The sequence below is a fragment of the Carcharodon carcharias genome, chromosome 2 (assembly GCF_017639515.1).
Source record: "Carcharodon carcharias isolate sCarCar2 chromosome 2, sCarCar2.pri, whole genome shotgun sequence".
NCBI classification, from domain to species: domain Eukaryota; kingdom Metazoa; phylum Chordata; class Chondrichthyes; order Lamniformes; family Lamnidae; genus Carcharodon; species Carcharodon carcharias.
The window spans coordinates 175,438,626-175,460,929 of NC_054468.1; the positions used below are offsets into that span (position 1 = coordinate 175,438,626).

The following is a 22,304-nucleotide window of genomic DNA, read 5'->3' on the forward strand; positions in this document are numbered from 1 at the left end:
GCAGACAGGTGGATTTATTGATGTTCACAGAGGGCGCCTCCCATGCGATTGTTATTGTTAAGGATGTGTTGGCTGCTGCTGCTGTCCTCTAGATTGCCATTGCTCTGAGGATTTGTCTGAAACAAACTAGTTAAGTGAGCTGCTGGTTGTTTTCCTGCTGACAGAAACTGAGAGCTATAAGGTTTCACCTGTGACCAATGTTCCCAAACATACACAAGTATCATTAATCATCATTATCCAGTAAGGTCCTTGCCATTGTAGGGTAGATCCCGGTGGTTTCAGTGCCCCTTAAACATTACCTTATTCCTCATTTGTAGCAAGTGCTTGGGGTGCTGCTCCCCCTCACTTCTTTACTGGTCTGATACCTCCTGCTGCTGCCCTACCTCGGACCTCAATTCCTTAAGCTGTTGACACAACTCTACAATGCACCTTCTTAACCTATCTTTCAATGGCCTAATATCTTCACTTCCAGTGGTGGTTCTCTCTGGGAGGTGCATAACTCTGCCTGTCATCATAGTGTTAATCCTGTGGTCCTACTTGTAGCTCGCTTGCGCATTAATATGGTCAGTAATACATGCAACTATTCTTTTTCTCCCTTTACCTGTGGATAATTATTGTTAAATATTATTTCGACTTACCCTTCAATGGTCTTGAACAGAGATTCTTGTGCTTTTTACTTCGGCTTTTTACTCCCTCTGACCATGATCGTCGATAGATTCTCTTAAAGTCAGTTTCTCTATTGCCTTGATCGATTAAAACTGTTTTCTTACTCTTTAGGCCATTTCAACCATTTCCTTTAAAAGGGGGTCTCCACTCCTAGATCTTTGTTCCTCTTCCCCTATATGGCTCCAATGTCTCTGGTGATGGCCAGATTATCAAATTCAGTTCTCTTAAGTTTGTATGTTGTGTCCTTTTTCCCAAACTTTACCTCCTACCCTTAATCATTTCCTCATGCCATTTTACACATGCAATACCTCGTTCAGGTTGTCTGGAGAGACTTTTCACCCAATAAAATATTCTCATAATATTTTAAACCTTAAGTCAGACATTAACATCTTTTGCTTGTCTTTTTGCCCCCAGTAACATTTTATTTTCCCAAAAGTAACCCACTAGATCGTGCCTGACATTTTTTTCATTTTAAAATTATACCAGATTTGGATAGCAGTTTTGTTGAGCTGACAGGTTTGTTATTGCTCAATTTATTTCTTCCGAAAACAAAAGTCCTTCTGTTACTTTGCCACAAATTGAATTTCTGTCAAACATCAAGATTTCAGGCTTTGGGAACAGACTTACAAGTATATTTTAAACACTCTTTTTCAGCACAGAAACTTGCAACATTTTGAACAAGTGTCAATTGTTGTCAAACCTCTTAAAATAAAAATCCTATTTCCTCTTTGAGAACTTTATTGGGAACCAAACCTCAGATCTTTAAACTTTGTAAGAAATGAAATCTACACTATGAAAATTAAAAGTACCCCTTTCTCATGTGTGAATTTGTATCCGGATTAAAAGTCCCACGTGTTTCTGAACACACATTCTTTATGTGAACATAAAAATGGGAGCAGAAGTAGGTCATTTGGCCTCCTGAGCCTGCTCCCCCATGCATCAAGATCATGGCTGATCTGTTTGCATTTCTAATTCCACATTCCCATCTACTCCCAATAACCTTTGATTCCTTTGCCTAACAAGAATATATATCAGGTGTCAGCCTGTTCCTGCCCCACAGAACTCATTTCTTGCTGTCTTGACTCCATTCTCTCTCCCCTTGTCCAGTCCCTTCCCACCTACATCCACGATTCCTCTGACACACTACTTAAATCAACAATTTCCAGTTCCCTGGCCCCAACCGCCGCCTCTTCACCATAGACATCCAATCCCTCTACACCTCCATCCCCGAGTGGGATGGTCTGAGGGCTTTCCGCTTCTTCCTCGAATAGAGGCCTGAACAATCCCCGTCCACTACCACTCTCTTCCGTCTGGCTGAACTTGTTCTCACACTGAACAATTTCTCCTTAAACTCCTCTCACTTCCTCCAAATAAAAGGTGTGGCTATGGGTACCCGCATGGGCCCCAGTTATGCCTGTCTTTTTATGGGGTATGTGAAACATTCCTTGTTCCAATCATACTCCGGCCCCCCTCCCACAACTCTTTCTCCGATACATCAATGACTGCTGCTTCATGCTCTCATCTGGACTGGAAAAATTTATTAATTTTGCTTCCAATTTCCAACCCTCCATCACATGGTCCACCTCTGACACTTCCCTTCCGTTCCCTGACTTCTCTGTCTCAATGTCTGGTGATAGACTGTCCACCAATATTCATTACAAGCCTATTGACTCCCACAGCTACCTTGACTACAGCTCCTCACACCCCACTTCCTGTAAGGACTCCATCCCACTTTCTCAGTTCCTTCACCGCCTCTACATTGGAGACACCAAACGCAGACTGGGTGACCGCTTTGCGGAACACCTTCGGTCTTTCCGCAAGCATGACCCAGACCTCCCTGTCGCTTGCTATTTCAACACTGCACCCTGCTCTCATGCCCACGTGTCCATCCTTGGCCTGCTGCAGTGTTCCGGTGAAGCTCAATGCAAACTGGAGGAACAGCACCTCATCTTCCGACTTGGCACTTTACAGCCTTCCAGGCTGAATATTGAGTTCAACAACTTTAGATCATGAACTCTCTCTTCCATCCCCACCCCCTTTCCAATCCCCCTTTTTTCCAATAATTTATATAGATTTTTCTTTTCCCACCTATTTCCATTATTTTTAAATGTATTTCCATCCATTGTTTTATATCTACCTTTTAGCCTATTTGGATCCCTTCCCCCCACCCCACTCCCACTAGGGCTATCTGTACCTTGCTCGTCCTGCATTCTACCCTTAATGTCATCCATTAGCACATTTATTAGCTAATATCACCACCGTCAACACCTCTTTGTCCTTTTGTCTATGACATCTTTTGGCAATCTTCACCTATCGCTGGCCCTCTATCCAGCTCTACTTGTCCCACCCCACCTTAAACCAGCTTATATTTCACTGCTCTTCTATTTTTCCTTACTTCTGTTGAAGAGCCATATGGACTCGAAACGTTAACTGTGTTCCTCTCCGCAGCTGCTGTCTGACCTGCTGAGTTTTTCCAGGTATTCTTATTTTTGTTTTGGATTTCCAGCATCTGCAGTTTTTTGCTTTTATATAAGAATATATCTGCCACAGCCTTAAAGATATTCAGTGATCCTGCCTCCACTGCCTTTGAGGTTTAAGGCAGAGTGTTCCAAAGTCCCTCAACCCTCGGGGGAAAAAAAAATCCTTCTCATCTCTGCCCTTCAAAGGGTGCCCCCTAATTTTAAAACAATGCCCCCTAGTTGTGGACTCACCCACAAGAGGAAACATCATTTCTGCATCCACCTTGAGACCAATCAGGATCTTATACTTCAATCAAGTCACCTCTCACTCTTCTGCACTCCAGTGGAAAAATGCTCAGCTTGTCCAACCTATCCTCATAACACAACCCACTCATTCCAGGTATTAATCTAGTAAACTTCCTCTGAACCGCCTCCAAAGCAATTACATCCTTCCTTAAATAAGGAGACCAAAACGGAATAGTATTTGAGATGTGGTCTCACCAATGCCCTGTATAACTGAAGCATAACATCCTTACTTTTATGTTCAATTCCTCTCGTAATAAAGGATAGATTTCCAAAGGTCTTAATTACTTGTTGTACCTTCATACTAACTTTTTGCAACGTGCACAAGGACACCTAGCTCCTTCTGCACCTCAGAATTCTGCAGTCTTTCTCCATGTAAGTAATACTCTGCTTTTTTTATTCTCCCTGCCAAATTGAACAACTTCACATTTTCCCACATTATACTCCATCTACCAGACTTTTGCCACGCAATCAACCAATCTATATCTGTCTGTAACCTCCTTATGTCCTCTTCACATCAAATTTTCCCATCTGTCTTTGCGTCATCTGCAAATTTAGTTACTATGTCTTCAGTCCTTCATCTAAGTCATTGATATAAATTGTTATAAGATGAGGCACCAGCACAGACCCCTGCGGGACTCCACTTGTCACATCCTGCCAAGCAGAAAAAAACCCATTTCTGTATACTCTGCTTTCTGCCAGCCAGCCAATCATCTATCCATGCTAATATGTTACCCCCTACACCATGAGCTTTTATTTTCCGCAATAACTTTCTCAAATGCCTTCTAGAAATCTAAGTACAGCATGGCTCCTCTTTATCCGCAGTACAAATTACTCCTTCAAGGAACTCCAGTAAATTGGTTAAACATGATTTCCCTTTCATAAAACCATGCTGAATCTTTCCCAGTTATCTAGTGTTTTTCTAAGTGCCCAACTATAACCTCCTTAATGATCTATGCTAGCACCTTCTAATGTGACACCCCTGTTCAAGAAGGGAGGGAAACAAAAAGCAGGAAACGGCCAGTCAGCCTAACATCTGTAGTTGAGAAAATGCTAGAGTCCATTATTAAGGAAGAAATAGCAGGTTTAGTAACGCTTAATGCAATCAAACAGAGTCAACTGTGAAAGGGAAATCATGTTTGACAAATTTGCTAGAGTTCTTTGAGGATATAACAAACAGAATTGATAAAAAGGAACCGGTAGATGTAGTGTATTTGGATTTCCAGAAGGCATTTGGTAAGGTGCCACATAAAAGGTTATTGCACAAGGTAGGAGCTCACGGTATGAGGCATAATGTATTAGCATGGATTGAGGATTGGTTAACACATGGAAGACAGAGAGTTGGGATTAATGGGTCTTTTTCAGGTTGGAAAGACGTACCTAGTGGAGTGCCACAAGGATCAATCCTAGGGCCTCAATTATTTACTATCTGTATTAATGACTTGGAGGATGGCAGAGTGTAATGTAGCCAAATTTGCTAAAGATACAAGAATAGGTAGGAGGGCATGTTGTGATGAGGACATAAGGAATCTGCAAGGGGATTATAGATAGGTTGAGTGAGTGGGCAAAAACTTAGCAGTTGGAGTTTACTGTCGGAAACTTTGAGGTCATGCACTTTGGTAGAGAGAATCAAAATGCAGACTTTTATTTAAATGGAGAGAGACTCCAAAAAAGTGCAGCACAGAGGGATCTGGGTGTTCTTGTGCATGAAACACAAAAAGTTTGCATGCAGATGCAGCAAGTAATTAAGAAGGCAAATGGAATTTTGGCCTGTTATCAGAGGGTTGGAATTTAAAAATAGGGAAATCTTGTTACAGCCGTACAGCGTGTTGGTGGGGCCACACCTGGAGTACTGTGTACGGTTTTGGCCCCGTATTTAAGAAAGGATTTACTGGCATTTGAGGCAGTTCAAAAGAGATTCACCAGGCTGATTTCTGGGATGAAGGGGTTGACTTATCAAGAACGGCTAAACAGGTTAGGCCTTTATTCATTAGAGTTTAGAAGAATGAGGGGTGCTCTTATTGGAACGTACAAGATTCTAAGGGGGCTTGTTAGGGTAGTGGTGGAATCTCGAACTAGGGGACATAGTCACAGAATAAAGGGATGCTCATTTAAAACTGAGTTGCAAAGGAATTTCTCTGAAGGTAGTGAATGTCTAGAATTCTCTAAGCCAGAGAGTTGTGGATGCTGGATCACAAAGTATTTAAAGAGGAGGTAGATAATTTTTTGAAATATCGGGGAATTGAGGGCTATGAGGAGCTGGCACGCAAGGGGAGTTGAGGCTTGGGGCAGATCAGCCATGATCTCGAGGGGTTGAATGGCTTTCTCCTCCTGTTTCTTAAGTTCCCTTCCAACTCTTGATTTACGGCTATTATTGGCATGTTTTTTATATCCTCTATAAAGACAGAAGCAAAATATTTGTTCATTTCATCCGCCATTTCGTTAACGTTTACTGTTAACTCCCCACTGTCACTCTCTAGAAGACCAATGTTCACTTTACTTACTCTTGTCGTTTTTAAGTACCTAAAGAAGCTCTTGCTATCTGTTTTTTACATTTCTCGCTAGTTTCCTCTAATTTCTTATTCCTGTTTAACCTTTTAGTCATTCACTTAGATGACATCATAGTTTCCCAAAATAACTTGCTCAAAATGTCTGATATTCATTGTTCAGTGTGTTCACATTAGATCTCCTGTTTCCAAACAGAAGATAACGGTTGGCCTGAATGAGTCAGGTCTTTTTTTAAAAAAAGGTAAAGTCGAGCCTCTAAACCATGGCTATGCTGTGGCATTGAAAACCTCCAAATGAATTCTCAGATTCTTGAAGCTGCTAGAAATCTTGTTACATTTGCATTTATTTCTAAATAAAAGCACAAGGATCCGTTCTGCTTGAGGCAAAATGGATTAATTCAACAGTCTGAAAGCTGAAGCTGCTGGTGCTAAGAGTTAACTCCCTGATAGTTTAAAATCTACTATATCTCCTTTAGAAAATCTTTGAATTGTGATTTTAGGCCAGAAATCTCAATTCTAACCTTATAACAACATTGGTTTGTTTCATTGTACTTTACCCCGACTCTCAATCCTCCTTATGAGGCTTTTAACTCAAACTGTTGAAACTCCACACGTACAAACATGACAACACATTAAAGCTCTCACACACATTCTTCACTGCACACAAAAACACAAACATAAAGAAATGTGTATTTCCATTCTTATAACATTTACATTAACAACTTAAAACTTTCATACTCCAAACAAAACTTCAAGCAGCATTGGGGGGAGAAAACAGATTTTAGAATTTCATCTACAGCAACAATCAAAACAACTGAAGCTCACATTTCCTCTGTCCCTGCCTGCTGATTAACTCCCCTAGGGGTACCCCTCTCTCTCCTCCTCCCCAGAACAAAAGCTTTAGTGACTTACATCAATTTATTTTATCTTTTTAAAAAATTCACTGAGTGACCCTTTGGGTCCCCAGCCTAAACTCTTATCTGTCATGGCTGATGTTATGTTTCTAGTTTGACCGCTACCATTTAGGAAGCGGTCCTGCCGGTTAGGAAGCGGTCCTACCCGTTTTACCCTGCCGGTTAGGAAGCAGTGCTGCCCGTATTACCCTGCCGGTTAGGAAGCGGTCCTGCCCGTATTACCCTGCCGGTTAGGAAGCGGTCCTGTCCGTATTACCCTGCCGGTTAGGAAGCGGTCCTGCCCATATTACCCTGCCAGTTAGGAAGCGGTCCTGCCCGCTTTACCCTGCCGGTTAGGAAGCGGTCCTGCCCGCTTTACCCTGCCGGTTGGGAAGCGGTCCTGCCCGCTTTACCCTGCCGGTTGGGAAGCGGTCCTGCCCGCTTTACCCTGCCGGTTGGGAAGCGGTCCTGCCCGTATTACCCTGCCGGTTTGGAAGCGGTCCGGCCCGTATTACCCTGCCGGTTGGGAAGCGGTCCTGCCTGTATTACCCTGCCGGTTGGGAAGCGGTCCTGCCGGTTGGGAAGCGGTCCTGCCCGTATTACCCTGCCGGTTGGGAAGCGGTCCTGCCCGTATTACCCTGCCGGTTGGGAAGCGGTCCTGCCCGCTTTACCCTGCCGGTTGGGAAGCGGTCCTGCCCGCTTTACCCTGCCGGTTAGGAAGCGGTCCTGCCCGCTTTACCCTGCCGGTTAGGAAGCGGTCCTGCCCGCTTTACCCTGCCGGTTAGGAAGCGGTCCTGCCCGCTTTACCCTGCCGGTTAGGAAGCGGTCCTGCCCGCTTTACCCTGCCGGTTAGGAAGCGGTCCTGCCCGCTTTACCCTGCCGGTTAGGAAGCGGTCCTGCCCGCTTTACCCTGCCGGTTAGGAAGCGGTCCTGCCCGCTTTACCCTGCCGGTTAGGAAGCGGTCCTGCCCGCTTTACCCTGCCGGTTAGGAAGCGGTCCTGCCCGCTTTACCCTGCCGGTTAGGAAGCGGTCCTGCCCGCTTTACCCTGCCGGTTAGGAAGCGGTCCTGCCCGCTTTACCCTGCCGGTTAGGAAGCGGTCCTGCCCGCTTTACCCTGCCGGTTAGGAAGCGGTCCTGCCCGCTTTACCCTGCCGGTTAGGAAGCGGTCCTGCCCGCTTTACCCTGCTGGTTCTCACTAGTTAGTGGGCTTGAAGCATTCCTGCCTGTTTTACCCGATAGTCGTTCATCATGTCTTTAGTTTACTCTGAGAACAATTATAATATTCACTTCTTGTTTACCCAAGGAGCCAAACTGCAATTGTGGTGCCACAATATCTTTAGTTACTCCACTCTTAGACCCGTACTCTGGTTCTGATCCTCAAACTGGCCCAATGGCTCCCTGTTTAAAATGCCAACTGCCTTATCTAATGAGTGGTAAATGAACATATTCACCCGTCCTCTGCTGCCAACATTCGATCTGGTGCCATTGACCAATATTCCAAGGGTCCTGCTGACTACGCCAATTGTTGTGGTAAAAATAACCACTGAATTTGTGAGCTTTCAAGAAAGTAAAGGCTTTACTTAAGCATATGCTGGAGAGAGAGAATCACAGCTTGCCATGGTGCTTCTCTCTCTGATACAGGCTTTGTAGCATACATTTATAATTTTTATCTTCCTAGTTTTCATCACAATGTTTCTTATTAATTTCTTAACTAACCATGCTATTCGATCAGCAGATGTTCCCATTATCTCAGCCCTTATTCTTGGGAAGGCCTTCAACTCCCCTTTATCTCCTCCTGGCTCTGTTCAGCAATGAATGTCTGTGAAAGCTGTTATTGTTAGAACTGCTGGACTAGCTGCCTCGAACTATTCTTGGCCAAGGACCCCATCATGCCCATAGTACTGACTAAATTTCCCATCATGCCTAGAAAGACCTCTCATAACTACATTTGTATATTCTAAAACTATTAATGCACAATTTAATATCAATCTTAATAAAGCATTTCATTTATCCCACTTCAATGAATATCCCACCATCAACATCCTGGGGGCCTATCATTGACCAGAAACTTAACTAGACTGGCCAGGTATTGTGTTTCTTCTCATGGATTTCTCATTTCTCTAGTTTTGACAAAACTAAATTTCACTTCTAGCTGTTTTCAAAGCTTCTTACAAAGTAGCAGCTAAGTTGGATGAGATTTTGCTGGTCACAAAATTATTTACTTCATATTCTGGTTTTTGACGCACATTTCAGAGGTTTCTGAATATGCTTCTACTCGTCTTTTACCTCTGCATGACTGGTTCCATAGCAACTGTACTCTTGTGTGCTGAGATTTTGGAGAATAATAATTACTGACGCATCAGAATGAAGTCAGTTGTGAATTAAATTTTGTGCTGAGATGCAAAATACATGGATCATTAATACTTTGTGTGTTATAGCGACTGTGCATTGTATATCGCGTGGTGTTGCAATAATTTTAAATAATGAATGCGATGACTCTGGGTATAAATCTCACTCACAGCTTCAGCAAATGCTGCAAAAAATGAATGGCTATTTCCCCTAATGCACACAACCTCTTAGTTACTGACGTTATGAAGCTGCTTTGACTACCATTAAATACATAGTGATTTCATTTTAATTACAAAATATTTACAGCAAAGAAACAGGCTGCTCAGCCCAACAGATCTTTGCTGGTGTTAATGCCCCATGTACAGCACCTCCCATTCCTCCTCTTCTCACCATATCAACATATCCTTAACTTCCTTTCTCCCACTGTGTTTATCCAGATTCCCTTGATTGCATCTGTACTATTCTCTGCAATTACTCCCTGTGGCATTGAGTTCCATATTCTAGCCACTCTTTAAAAAAAATAGTCCTGAATTTCCTATTGGATATGGTCCCAAGGTTTGGCCTCACCCCCAAGTCAAACACCTTCTCTATGACAAACCTGTTGAACCTTTTCATAATCTTGAAGACCTCCATTAGTTAGTTACTCCTTGTTTGAAATTTGCATGGTGATTTAATGTTAAAAATTATTTTTAAAAAATCTGTGCCAGCAATGCAAGCACAGTTGAATTAATCACTGTGTAGAACATTTGCATAATAATGCTAAATTTTGAATGATCTGTCAAAAAATTGAGTGCCATCGAAATTGCCACCTGACTTTTAGACCTTCACTCGACACATCTTGCATGATTGTAGTGGATGTTCAGTTCTGAAGTGGTGTTATTCACTTTATGTTGCTTTCAGTTATAGCTTTTATGATCCCTACTTTAGAACTGTATTTGGCAGGATTTTTTTGTTGCTGATTTTCTCCCCCTCTATCCTCAAGGTATTGCCTCCTACATGTAGTGATGTTTCTTAGATCCTGGGTGGCTGCTTGTAACATGCCAGTGTTTATTCTTCATGTGAAAGCCCAACAATGAATGTTGTGGGCACCACAAAGTTAAACTTCTCCTTGGATGTTGTTCACACATGAGCTCTTTCCAGCAGGGCATCATTGGAGAGTCATCAGGAGCGGGATGATTTTTTGTTTCCTTTCCACTTAGACTCCCCAGAGATGCTGAGGCCTTTAATAGCATTCCAGTTTTTCTTTCAACTGAGATTAGCTTTGGATCTTCTGATCTTTACAGCATTATTACACAAGTGAGCATGAGGAATTCCTAATGTGGAACCAAAGAGCAGGTAATGGACAAAAGCATAGGGACAGTATTTCTTTGGAAAGCTTCTCCAACTGGCACCCAGGATCTAGAGAATTTAAATCCTGCATGTTAAGAGTGACTAATAAATATGTTGACACTAAACTGACACTAAAGCTAAATAACCACTTTTTCAGAATTTTACTCCTGAGCATCTATTATATAATGAAAATAGAACTTGATAATAACCATCATCCTTGCAGAGCTTATGTATCAGAAGGGGTTAGGAAAAGAAGCAAACATCATGAAATAATACGGCTGCAAATGGTAACTATGTGTTAATATCTGATAACTGCTACATTGATGCATTCTTGCAGAAAGAGAAAGCAAGTACTGGAGGTTTCAGCTAAAATCCCTCCAAGGATGAGACATAGCACAGAGCTGTACTAAGTGTTTATGATAATCTTGATACATTTTTGATATATTTTTCATGATTACTTATTGATTTTCTGTTCCAATTTAGACGATATTCCTTCGTTGACACACCTCAGTCGTTTAAAGATACGATCAATACTAAAAAGTGAATACCTTCGTTCTGATAAATTTATTCGACAGTTACCACTTCCAGCCTGCCTGCATGATTTTCTTCTTTATAAAGAAGTTTTGAAATTATATGACATTCCAGAAATTTCAGAGATTCGAGAAGAAACACAAACAGAAAATGATTATATTGAATATTCAGAAGACTGATCAGAGGAAATGCCTGATGTGTGGAAAGAAAACAAAAATATGGAAGATTTGGTTGTCGTGTCTTAATACTCAAGTTGTCAGTCATCATTAAACCTGCACATGTATATCTCTGGCAGCTTGAGAGTTTAATTTAGCGATTCAGTTTCCTTAATTAAACTTTTTGTTCATCTATTTGGATTTAGGACCTGCCATTGTATGTTGTGAAAGATGGACTGTGAGCAACACCTCTCATTCATAATGCCACTGGATTTTATCTTTAAGTGTCATATCAGGGAGAGGTTCTTGCACAATCTCTGTCCCATGGCTGTCGCATTTTTTTTTTAAATGCCCCCCGGCCTTGTTTACTTCCATAGTTGCTCAACATCCTGCAGTACCTCATCCAAGAAGCTGCCATTCACTTGCAAGTCTTGACTGTGAATCTTCACAGGCTGTTCAACTGAGAATTATTATAGTTGAGTGTAATTCTGTTCTCAGCCAATATTCATATATGAGCGCTTTCTAAAAAGGGTGCTGGATACTGGCAGATTGAGGACCTTATTCAGTTTTTCCCTTCTGTGCATAGGCCAGTTGTAACACCCTTATCACTGTTCTGACTGAAATCAACTAAAGCAGCACAAGCTGTGCCGAAGCTGGGACTTTGCTGATATGTGTAGCTCAGTTGCTTATATATATGTACAGGCTCTTTAAAAGAGCTATCCAATTAGTCCCACTCTGCTCCTTCTCCATAGTCGTGCAAATCTTTCTCCTTCAAATATTTATCCAATTCCCTTTTGAAAATTGCTGTTGAATCTGGGTCCACCTCCCTTTCAGTCAGTCCATTCCAGATTATCATAACTCACTGTAACATTTTGTTTGCTCATGTTGCCTCTGATTTTTACGCCAATTGCCTTAAATCTATGTCCTCCAGTCACTGACCCTCTGCTACTGGGGATTGTTTTCCCTTACCAAAATCTTCATGATGTTTGAACACCTTTATTAAAACACCCGTAATCTTCTGTACTCTAAAAACAATCCCTGCCTCTCTATATCTCCACATAATTGAACTCTTGCATTCATTGATACCTCAACCCAAATTATCCCTGATCACCAGAATGGAAAAATTTGAACTCCATTTTTTTAGATCTCACTACTCATATTTCTGACCCTGCCACAGCACTGAAAGAGCACTAATCAAAGTCACATGTGACTTCCCCTGTGAACTTGACTGTGATGTATTTTACCCCCATCTCTGTGGATATGGTCAGTCACACTATTCTTGTCCAATGCCTCCTCAGTTATGCAGCTCAGTGGGAGTGCCCTTGGTTGTTTTCACTCTTGCTTATCAAATCATACCCAGAGCATCTTCAGCAATAGCAGTTAATAACAATAGCAATAACCGTCTCTGCACCATTCTTTTTGGAGTCCCCCAAAGATCTGTTTTTTGGCCTTTCTTCATCCTCATCTACATGCACCTCCTTAATGATATCTGTACAGAGATTTTGTGCTTATCAAGATAAGGGCTGTTAGTGCTGGGAATGGAGCGGTTCCCATTACAGGCACCGAGTATCAGCACCCAAAAAAGACCTGCATTTGCCTTTCATGGCCCCAGGTTGTCCCAAAGCACCTTACAGCTAATTATGTAGTTTTGAAGTGTAGTCGCTGTTGTGATGTAGGAACATGGCAGCCATTTTGCATACAGCAATATCTCACAAACAGCAATGTGATGATAACCAGACTGCTGACTTTTTCCAGGTAATTCTGTTTTTGTTTTGGATTTCCAGCATCCGCAGTTTTTTGTTTTTATCTTTTAGAGATATTGGTTGAGGAGTAAGTATTGGCCAGGACATCAGCGATAGCTTCCCTGCTCTTTAGAATAGTGCCATGGGATCTTTTACATTTGCCTGAGATTGCTTCAGTACTGCGCTGGAGTGTCAGCCTTGATTTTTCTTTTTTTTATTCAAGACCTGGCCTGGAATTTGAACCTACATCCTTCTGACTCAGTGTGAGAGTGCTACTAAGTGAGCCACAACTAACACAACTAAATGTAGAGTCATGCGCTCTCCACCCTGCCCTAACAGCATATATCAACACCAACCTCAAAAGGACATTCCCTACCACTCCAATTCCAACACCTATGCGCTTTCTTTACACTGGCACTAATTTGTAAGAGTACAAAGGCGGTTTTGTGCTTTAGGCCCATGTCCACTGGGAATTGGATTGAAACATCCCAAACATATTGCACATCAGGCCCTTAAAACCAGCAGATTAAGGAGAATTTTACCCCATCTGTTTGAAAACAGACTGGGCTAGACTTGAACCCAGGAGGTGAAAGGCCATTGTACCATCCAATTTCCCTTTTCATTTTTGTGACATTTATCGTTTTGCGATTATTTTGTGCATGATAGCCAAGCAAATAATTTAAAATCCAAGTACAGTAGCTATTTAGCTGCTTAAAGGAACATTGAGATTGATGTCTTTTGCTTGTCAGGAAATTAAGTACACTTGTGAAACAAATAAATTATGAGCCATCACTAGACAGCTTAGCTCCAGCTTTGTATTTTGTATTGGCAGATGGAAACTAATTAAGGCTGGTGATGGGATATTGTATCAAAAAAAAATTGAACAATGGAACAGAAACAATATAAATCCTAAATAAAATATCTTCAACACAGTGACCATGTGTACCTAATGGATAAGATGGACTGAACCTGTAACCTGCCAATTGAAATCATTTCTTGTAAATGGGTTTTGTTTAATACAAAATGTGGAGAAATTTTCCAGTGGTGTAACTGCTGGAACTTTTACTGCAATGCTTAGGAAACTGGGAACAGGCGCCTTCAGAAAAGTAGATCATCAATCAATGCTTGGAATTCTACAGTTGTACTGCTTTTTAAATGTGTTGAAAATGTGAAACAAATGGGTAACGGTCTAAGGAGGGCAGCAAAGATTCACTAAACCAATATGAATATGGTAATCACTTTGCACTCTCTTAAAGACCACATATTATCACTGTCAGATTATAGATTTTATGTATTACAAGTATGAACCCAGCGTGAGGCTCGACATGTTGCAAACATGCCACTGACTTTATCTTTGCATCTCAATCCGCATTAGGAAATTGAAATTTTGCATCCCTCTTACTTAAGTCATGCCACACACCATGTTTCCTACTCTTAGGGACTTCACATAATATCCCCCAATGTTGCATCTTCATGCCCTGATTGATGGGCGTGGGGGTGAGGTGGTGGATACACACTCGGAGCCGGGTGGGCATGGAATTTTGCACACCAGCTGATGTGCTAGTTTCCCAGCGCCATCCCATCCATTGGCCATTTTTCCATAGGTGGGATGGGGCATGGCAGGTCTAAGTAAAAGTAGGCCTAAAGTAAGAATGGTCATTTTTGAGGTTGCTCATTAACAGAGGGCCGTTTGTATTCCGAAATATGTGAAGTTGTTGTTTGAAGATATAGAGTTTATAACATTGAATTTTCTTTTGCCATGTGCACAGTGATAGTTTTCTTCCTTTCAGTTTTTAGCACAACACATTATGGACAACTTTCCCAATAGAACTGTCCCAGATGAGGTATGATTTCCAGAATATAATATCACTTTCCAAATATATGGTAATCAAATACTTCAAACAATGTGCCTCACCGGGACCATTTGCACTGAGAACCCTGTCCACTATTAAATCGGTTACCTAGCAAGGAAAAGCAAAATGCATATGAGGAAAATCAAATTTCACAAGCTTTATTCTCCTTTTCAGTTTTTGAGTGAGTTATTTCACGTGCTAGTCAGAGTAGAAATAGCAGGATATATCGGATGAATACGTGGCTGAAAGGATGGTGTGAGGGGGAGGGTTTCAGATTCCTGGGACATTGGGACCAGTTCTGGGGGAGGTGGGACCAGTTCAAACTGGATGGGTTACACCTGGGCAGGACCGGGACTGATGTCCAAGGGGGAATATTTGCTAGAGTGGTTGGAGAGATTTAACTAAAATAGCAGGGGGATGGGAACCTGGGAGAATCAAGGACAAGAACAAAAGACAAAAAGGAGAATAAGAAAAGTGATAGGCAGAGAAATCAAGGGCAAGAATCAAACAGGGCCTCGGTGAAAAATAGTGGGAATGCAACAAGTAATGTTAAAAAGACAAGCCTTAAGGCTTTGTGCCTTCACATGAGGAGCATTTTCAATAAAGTGAATGAATTAACCGCGCAAACAGATGTAAACAGGTATGATATATTCAGGATTACAGAGACATGGCTGAGGGTGACCAGGGATGGGAACTGAAATCCAGGGGTGTTCAGTATTTAGGAAGGACAGACAAAAAGTAAAAGGCGGTGGAGTTGCATTGCTGGTTAAAGAGAAAATTAACGCAATAGTGAGGAAAGGTATTAGCTCCGACGATGTGGAATCTGTATGGGTAGAGCTGAGAAACACTAAGGAGCAAAAAACATTAGTGAGGGTTATATACAGACCCCCAAACTGTAGTGATGTTGGGAATGGCATTAAACAGGGAATTAGAAATGCATGCAATAAAGGAACACCTGTAATTATGGGTGACTTTAATCTGCATATAGATTGGGCAAATCAAATTAGTAACAATACCGTAGAGGAGGGATTCCTGGAGTATACGGCTTGGTTTTCTGGACCAATATGTTGAGGAACCAAGTAGAGAACAGGCCATCCTAGACTGGGTATTGTGCAATGGGAAAGGAATAATTGGCAATCTAGTTGTGCGAGGCCCCTTGGGGATGAGCGACCATAATATGATAGAATGCCGCCATTTTACATGGGCAGGCCAATTATGGCCACCAAGAAGTGCCATGCACTCCCTGTGCGGGTGGGAGGGAGATGGGGGGGGGGGGGGGGCGGATTCCCTGAGCCATGAGTGCACTCTTTCGTACATGAATGCACTCATCTCCCAGAGGCTAAGTGCTGCCTCAGGGAGATTGGCTCCACATTTAAAAATGCTAAAAACAGAAAAATAAAATTTCCCTGATGTGTCCCCTCATGTGACACTGTCACTTGAGTTGGGACATGTCCATCACTTTTCGTTAAACTTTTATTAAATTTTTAAAAACCTACATGAAACCTCATCCCCCTTGTGGATGAGGTTTCATGCTTTCTCTGAAGCCCGCCAGGACTCCCGGTCTGCCCACCAACCTTAAGGTTGGACGGGCAGCCCTGTCAATTATCTAAATTGTTTTATTAATGGCCTCAATAGGCCGTTGACAGGTCGGGGTGGGGGGGGGGGGGGGCGCGGTGTTGGGGGGGGGCACAGCTGATTCGGCTGAGCACTCGCCGACCAGGAAATTGAAATGACGTGGGATGACGTCCGGAGTTCCGCCCGACATCACCCCGTGCCATTTAATGTGCCGGTGAGTGGGCCTCGCCCCCGCTCGCCGACTGGGAAATCCTGGCCTATAGGTATGAGAAAAGAAGAAGATTGGTGAAGACAAATGTAGGTCCCTTACAGTCAGAAACAAGGGAATTTATAATGGGGAACAAAGAAATGGCTGACCAACTAAATACGTACTTTGGTTCACAAAGGAGGACACAAATAATATACCAGAAATGTTGGGGAACACAGGGTTTAGTGAGATGGAGGAACTGAAAGAAATCAGTATTAGTAGGGAAATGGTGTTGGAGAAATTGATGGGATTGAAGGCCGATAAATCCCCAGGGCCCAATAATCTACATCCCACAATACTTAACGAAGTGGCCCTAGAAATAGCAGATGCATTACTGGTTATCTTCCGAGATTCTACAGACTCTGGAATAGCACCTACAGATTAGAGGGTAGCTAATGTAACCCCACTATTTAATAAGGGAGGCAGAGAGAAGACCAGTCAGTCTGATGTTGGTAGTGGGGAAAATTCTAGAGTCCGTTATAAAAGATTTAATAGCTGAGCACTTGGAAAACAGTGGCAGAATTGGACAGAGTCAGCATGGATTTACGAAAGGGAAATCATGCTTGACAAATCTACTGGAATTTTTTGAGGATGTAACTAGTAGAGTTAATGAGGGAGAGTCAGTGGATGTGGTTTATTTAGACTTTCAGAAGACTTTCGACAAAGTCCAACATAAGAGATTAGCATGTAAAATTAAAGTGCATGGGATCGGGGGTAGTGTATTGAGATGGATAGAAAACTGGTTGGCAGACAGGAAACAAAGAGTAGGAATAAACGGGTCTTTTACCCAATGGCACTCAGTGACTAGTGGGGTACCGCAGGGATTGGTGCTGGGACTCCAGCTATTCACAATATATATTAATGATTTAGATGAGGGAACTAAATGTAATATTTCCAAATTTGCAAATGACACAAAGCTGGGTGGGAGGGTGAGCTGTGAGGAGGATGCAGAGATGCTTCAGTGTGATTTGGACAATCTGAGTGAGTGGGCAAATGCATGGCAGTTGCAGTATAATGTGGATAAATGTGAAGTTATCCACTTTGGTAGCAAAAACAGGAAGGCAGATTATTATCTGAATGGCTATAAATTGAGAGAGGGGAATGTACAACAAGACCTGGGTGCCCTCGTACACCAGTTGCTGAAGGTAAGCATGCAGATGCAGCAGGTGTTAAAGAAGGCAAATGGTATGTTGGCCTTCATAGCGAGAGGATTCAAGGACTCAAAGGAGCAGGGATGCCTTGCTGCAATTATACAGGGCTTTAGTGAGACCACACCTGGAATATTGTGTGCAGTTTTGGTCTCCTTATCTGAGGAAGGATGTTCTTGCTATAGAGGGAGTGCAGCGAAGGTTTACCCAACAGATTCCTGGGATGGCGAGACTGACATATGAGGAGACATTAAGTCGGTTAGGATTATATTTGCTGGAGTTCAGAAGAATGAGGGGGGATTTCATAGAAATCTATAAAATTCTAACATGACTAGATAGGGTAGATGCAGGAAGGCTGTTCCCGATGGTGGGGGAGTCCAGAACCAGGGGTCACAGTCTGAGCATACAGGGTAGACCATTTAGGACTGAGGATGAGGAGAAATTTATTCACCCAGAGAGTGGTGAGCCTGTGGAATTCGCTACCACAGCAAGTAGTTGAGGCCAAAACATTGTATGTTTTCAAGGAGTTAGATATAGCTCTTGGGGTGAAAGGGATCAAAGGGTATGGAGAGAAAGCGGGAGCAGGCTATTAAATTGGATGATCAGCCATGATCATAATTAATGGTGGAGCAGGCTCTAAGTGCTGAATGGCCTACTCCTGCTCCTAGTTTCGAAGTTTCTATTAAATGGAGGCAGTTTCTCCCAAAATAGAATCCAGATTCACTCTACCTTTTAACTGTTTGAACAGGCTAAGAAGAATTATTCTGCTTGCCATTAATATTTCTCCCAAAGTGTGTGGATGGAATTTTCCTTTCTGGAGACTAAGTGCGGTGTTGGGCAGGAAAGTCAGTGTCATTCCTGCTGGGTGGAAGGGTGGGTTCTCACGCCAGATTTTCCACTTTTCAGATCATTATTTATGCATAAACTAGGAGCTCATCGAACCTCGTGGTGGGGTGGGCAGAGATTAGTCCACCCCACCATTACCTCATGGGGTTGAAGGTCTGGCCAAAATATTTAAACAGCACCCACACACACATTCACTCTCTGGAACCCAGAACTTGTTGTGGCGAGTGATGGTGCCCAGAAGAAACAAGCTCTCTTCCAGGTTCAGCAACAAGTGCCTGGAGAGACTCCTCCAGGCAGTCCAGACTGGCGGGAGGTCCTCTACTCTCACAGTGGAGGACGTAGGTCCATCAGCCTCACTACGCCAGCTTGGGGGGAGGTTGCCAGGGAGGTCAGTGCATGTGGACTCCAGAAGAGGACCACCATGCAGTGCAGGAAGAGGATGAATGACCTCACTCCACTAGGGCAAGTTAACCTTCTCCTCATTCCAGACTCAAACTCTAATAAGGCCATCAGGCATTCACAGGGTTACAGCCCACAAGGACCTCACACACTATCAGCAAAAAGGAGATCACCACTGAAACTCTCACACACACTTTAACATCTTGCACAAGCCGTTTCTTCAGTCCTTACTGGGGATCACCCAGCACACACAGCAGGAATGCATGCTTATGACCTGCTCTTTCATCCATAGTGCTCACAGTCTATCCACCTGTCTTAATGCAGGACAAGATCGCCCATAGCAAGAGGGAGAGATCCCAGACCAGAGGGAGAATGCTGGAGTTGAGGCCACTCATCCTCTATGAGAAGCAGGTGGCAGAGCTGACTGGAGAGGACAGGGAACATTTTTGCTCCAAAGGCAAGATCAGCGACTCCCAACAAGCTGGTGAGGGTCCACGCAGTAGTCATCAGCCATTCACGGACACTGTGAATACTCGTTAATGTAGGTAAAAGCAAAATACTGTGGAAGCTGGAAATCTGAAACAAAAACAGAAAATGCTGGACAAACTCAGCAGGTCTAGCAGCTGTGGAGAGAGAAACAGAGTTAATGTTTCGACTCTGTAAGACCCTTCTTCAGAACTTTCTTTAATGTAGGTGACTGTCTAGTCAATCACTAATTATCTCTTCTCTCTATTGCAGCCACCATCAAGAAAAGGACAGGGGGAGACACAGTCAGCCAGCCCTTCTGCCCCAGCCCCCAGAGCACCTCAGGTGACGGATGAGGATCCTGAGGAAGCCACTGAGGAAGAACAGTCACTGCGTTCACCTGCATCCTTCAACAGCTCACAAACACACTTCAAAGGGACATAGTTCTAGAGCAGGCTCGGGGTCACCATCTGGTGAGCACAGAACAGAAACAGCTCCACAGCAGGTGGAGGCAATGACAGCCAAGGTTTCCGACACTCGGAGGAGTGCTGGAGGACAGGCCGCTGCTGAGTCTGAGTCCAACAATCAGCCTCTGGAATCTGCCCTCAGAGAAATGTTGTAGCTGCGAAGAAAGACCCTGAACAGCAGACAGGGGTTTCGGAGACCTTCACCAGATTAGAACGGAGGATGGAGGAATCTGCCCACGTTCTGCCTGGGTCTGGAATTCAAGTGCATTGAGGTCACCACTGGAAGTGCAGCATCTGCCATGGAGACCCTGGTCCAACAGTTTTTGCTGGATATATGCATGGACCTGCAAACCATTGCTGTAGCCATGAGTAGGATGCATCAGTGGCTAGGCGGGAGGGGGACAGGACACCTCAATCTCCCTCCTCAAGGAGTCAGAGAGGGGCCTTCAGGCACCCACAAGGAGAAGGAGAATCAGCCAAACATCCTGGGGGCTTCCATACAGGATTTTGGTGTTGGGGACCACAGATACCTAAATAGGCAGTTGGGCTAGTCATAAGTAATTTTAAGATAGTTTATTTAGTTCATTACGAAACAGTAGTTTAGATATGATACATTAACTAATTAGACAGAAAAAGTACACGACCTGTAACAATTGAGAACATTTTACTGATCTAGGATGGCGGACAAACAGTTGGCATAGAGTGTGTTGATCTCATCATCTTCCTCCTCCTTATCCATCTTTAGAAGACACGTACCATCGAGTATTGCAACCTCACCACGACACCCGCAGTATCTCACCAAAACCTCACCAGTATACAGCCAATAAATATACCCTTTTTGGGGGCTGATAGCTTACCCAGTGTCAATCAGCTATTCAAACTATTCTGACCAATGGACACAGGACAGGCACTCAAAATATCAGAGTGGTTACCACCCCCTTGTACGTCACCCTGCTCGAGGTCGGCTTTTTATTTTAAACATGCCGAAGATCATATCCTGACCCTTTCTAAACACTTGGATAAGGGGGTGCACAAGATGCCATTCCACCAGCTTAGGAATTTTAACATGGCAGCCTGAACCAAGACTGTTTAGAAGTCAAAGTGCTTAGAGATCCTCTTTCCAGAGGGAGAACTAATGCTGCTTAGCTAACCCCGTAAAATACTGAAAGTACCTGCTTGTTAAAGACCCCAAATTCTTACAGTTCCCCCCTTTGAGAAAGAAATATCCTTATTGACTTCTCACAAAAAATTTTTAAATAACATAGTATTTTCTACAACACAAGCTGTTTCTCTAATTTCTTGATTACATATAGTAGATAACATACTAAAGCTACTAGAATTATCTGATTGATTGGTTTGTCACCCTCACCTGCAGATCTTATGGTTCCCCTCTTTGAGAGGGAAAAATCCTTAAAGCCGGGATTTTCCAGGAAAACCTCTGTCGGGATTATCTGATCCCGCTGAAAGTCAATGGACTTCTGGCTGGTCTACTACATCCCCCACAGTGGGTCCCGCCAAGTCCTTTGTAGGAGTGCTGCTAATTTCTGGGTTCTTAGCATATAAGTACATATAATTAAAGCAAAATATTATGCATGAACTTTTAAGATTCTCCAGCTCTCCATTCACCTGTATCCATCTTGTGGATAATTCTTATTAAGTATTATTTCTCCCTAGCTGCCTTAATTTGTCCCAATTCAAAATTCCTTTTACATTTACTTTAATTTGACTTTATGATGGAAGTGGTCAGGGGGAGTAAAATTAATTGTCTTAAAGTCAGTTTCTTAATTGAATATGTGTCAGTGCCTTGATCATTTAAAAATGTTTTCTTACGCTACAGACCATATTAACCATTTCATGTCATGCTGTTTGTCAAGTAGCTGATTAAGTCTGGGACCTGTTCTCCAGTGCAGTTGCACCATCTACTTTCGCATATCAGTTACTTCGCAAGTTATAAATCACTTCTGCACAATCACCGTTGTCCCAATTCCTTCTTTAATCCTCTGTTGGAGTTTCACATTCGTTAGTCATCTTCACACATTTCTCTATCTATTGGAAATGGTCCCTAGTGATTCTCTTTTTACCAAATTTTCTATTCAGGCAGGGTTCTTTCGTCACGCTTGGTGATAACCTCTCTGCCCTCTCCCACAAATCCTTGTGGAAGGCTTATCAGGTCTGTAGGGATTGTGCTGTGTTTTTTGCCAATCAACTTCATCATCCGGGATTCTTGAAAATGATGCACCATTCCATAATTGTTCCTGACTTTCTGGTAATCTTCTCAAAAGATCAAAGGGAGTCTTGACTCAAAATCTTTTCTTATCTCCCCCTGTCCGGCCCCAGTGTCTCAGATGGTGGCCAGATTATCAAATTCAG

The 22,304-nt window shown here is 42.9% G+C and overlaps 1 protein-coding gene across 7 annotated transcripts in view; it reads left to right on the forward strand.

Annotated features, from left to right (window-relative positions):
* Positions 1 to 13,867, forward strand: part of asb3 (ankyrin repeat and SOCS box containing 3) — a 100,081-nt gene extending 86,214 nt beyond the window's left edge. For all 7 annotated transcript variants that reach the window (XM_041217453.1, XM_041217478.1, XM_041217440.1 and 4 more), the window contains one exon: positions 10,990 to 13,867. In XM_041217453.1, coding sequence (XP_041073387.1) covers positions 10,990 to 11,216 — 227 coding nt within the window. In that variant the 3' untranslated portion in view covers positions 11,217 to 13,867. The remainder of the gene's footprint in view (positions 1 to 10,989) is intronic.
* The last annotated feature ends 8,437 nt before the right edge of the window (positions 13,868 to 22,304 follow it).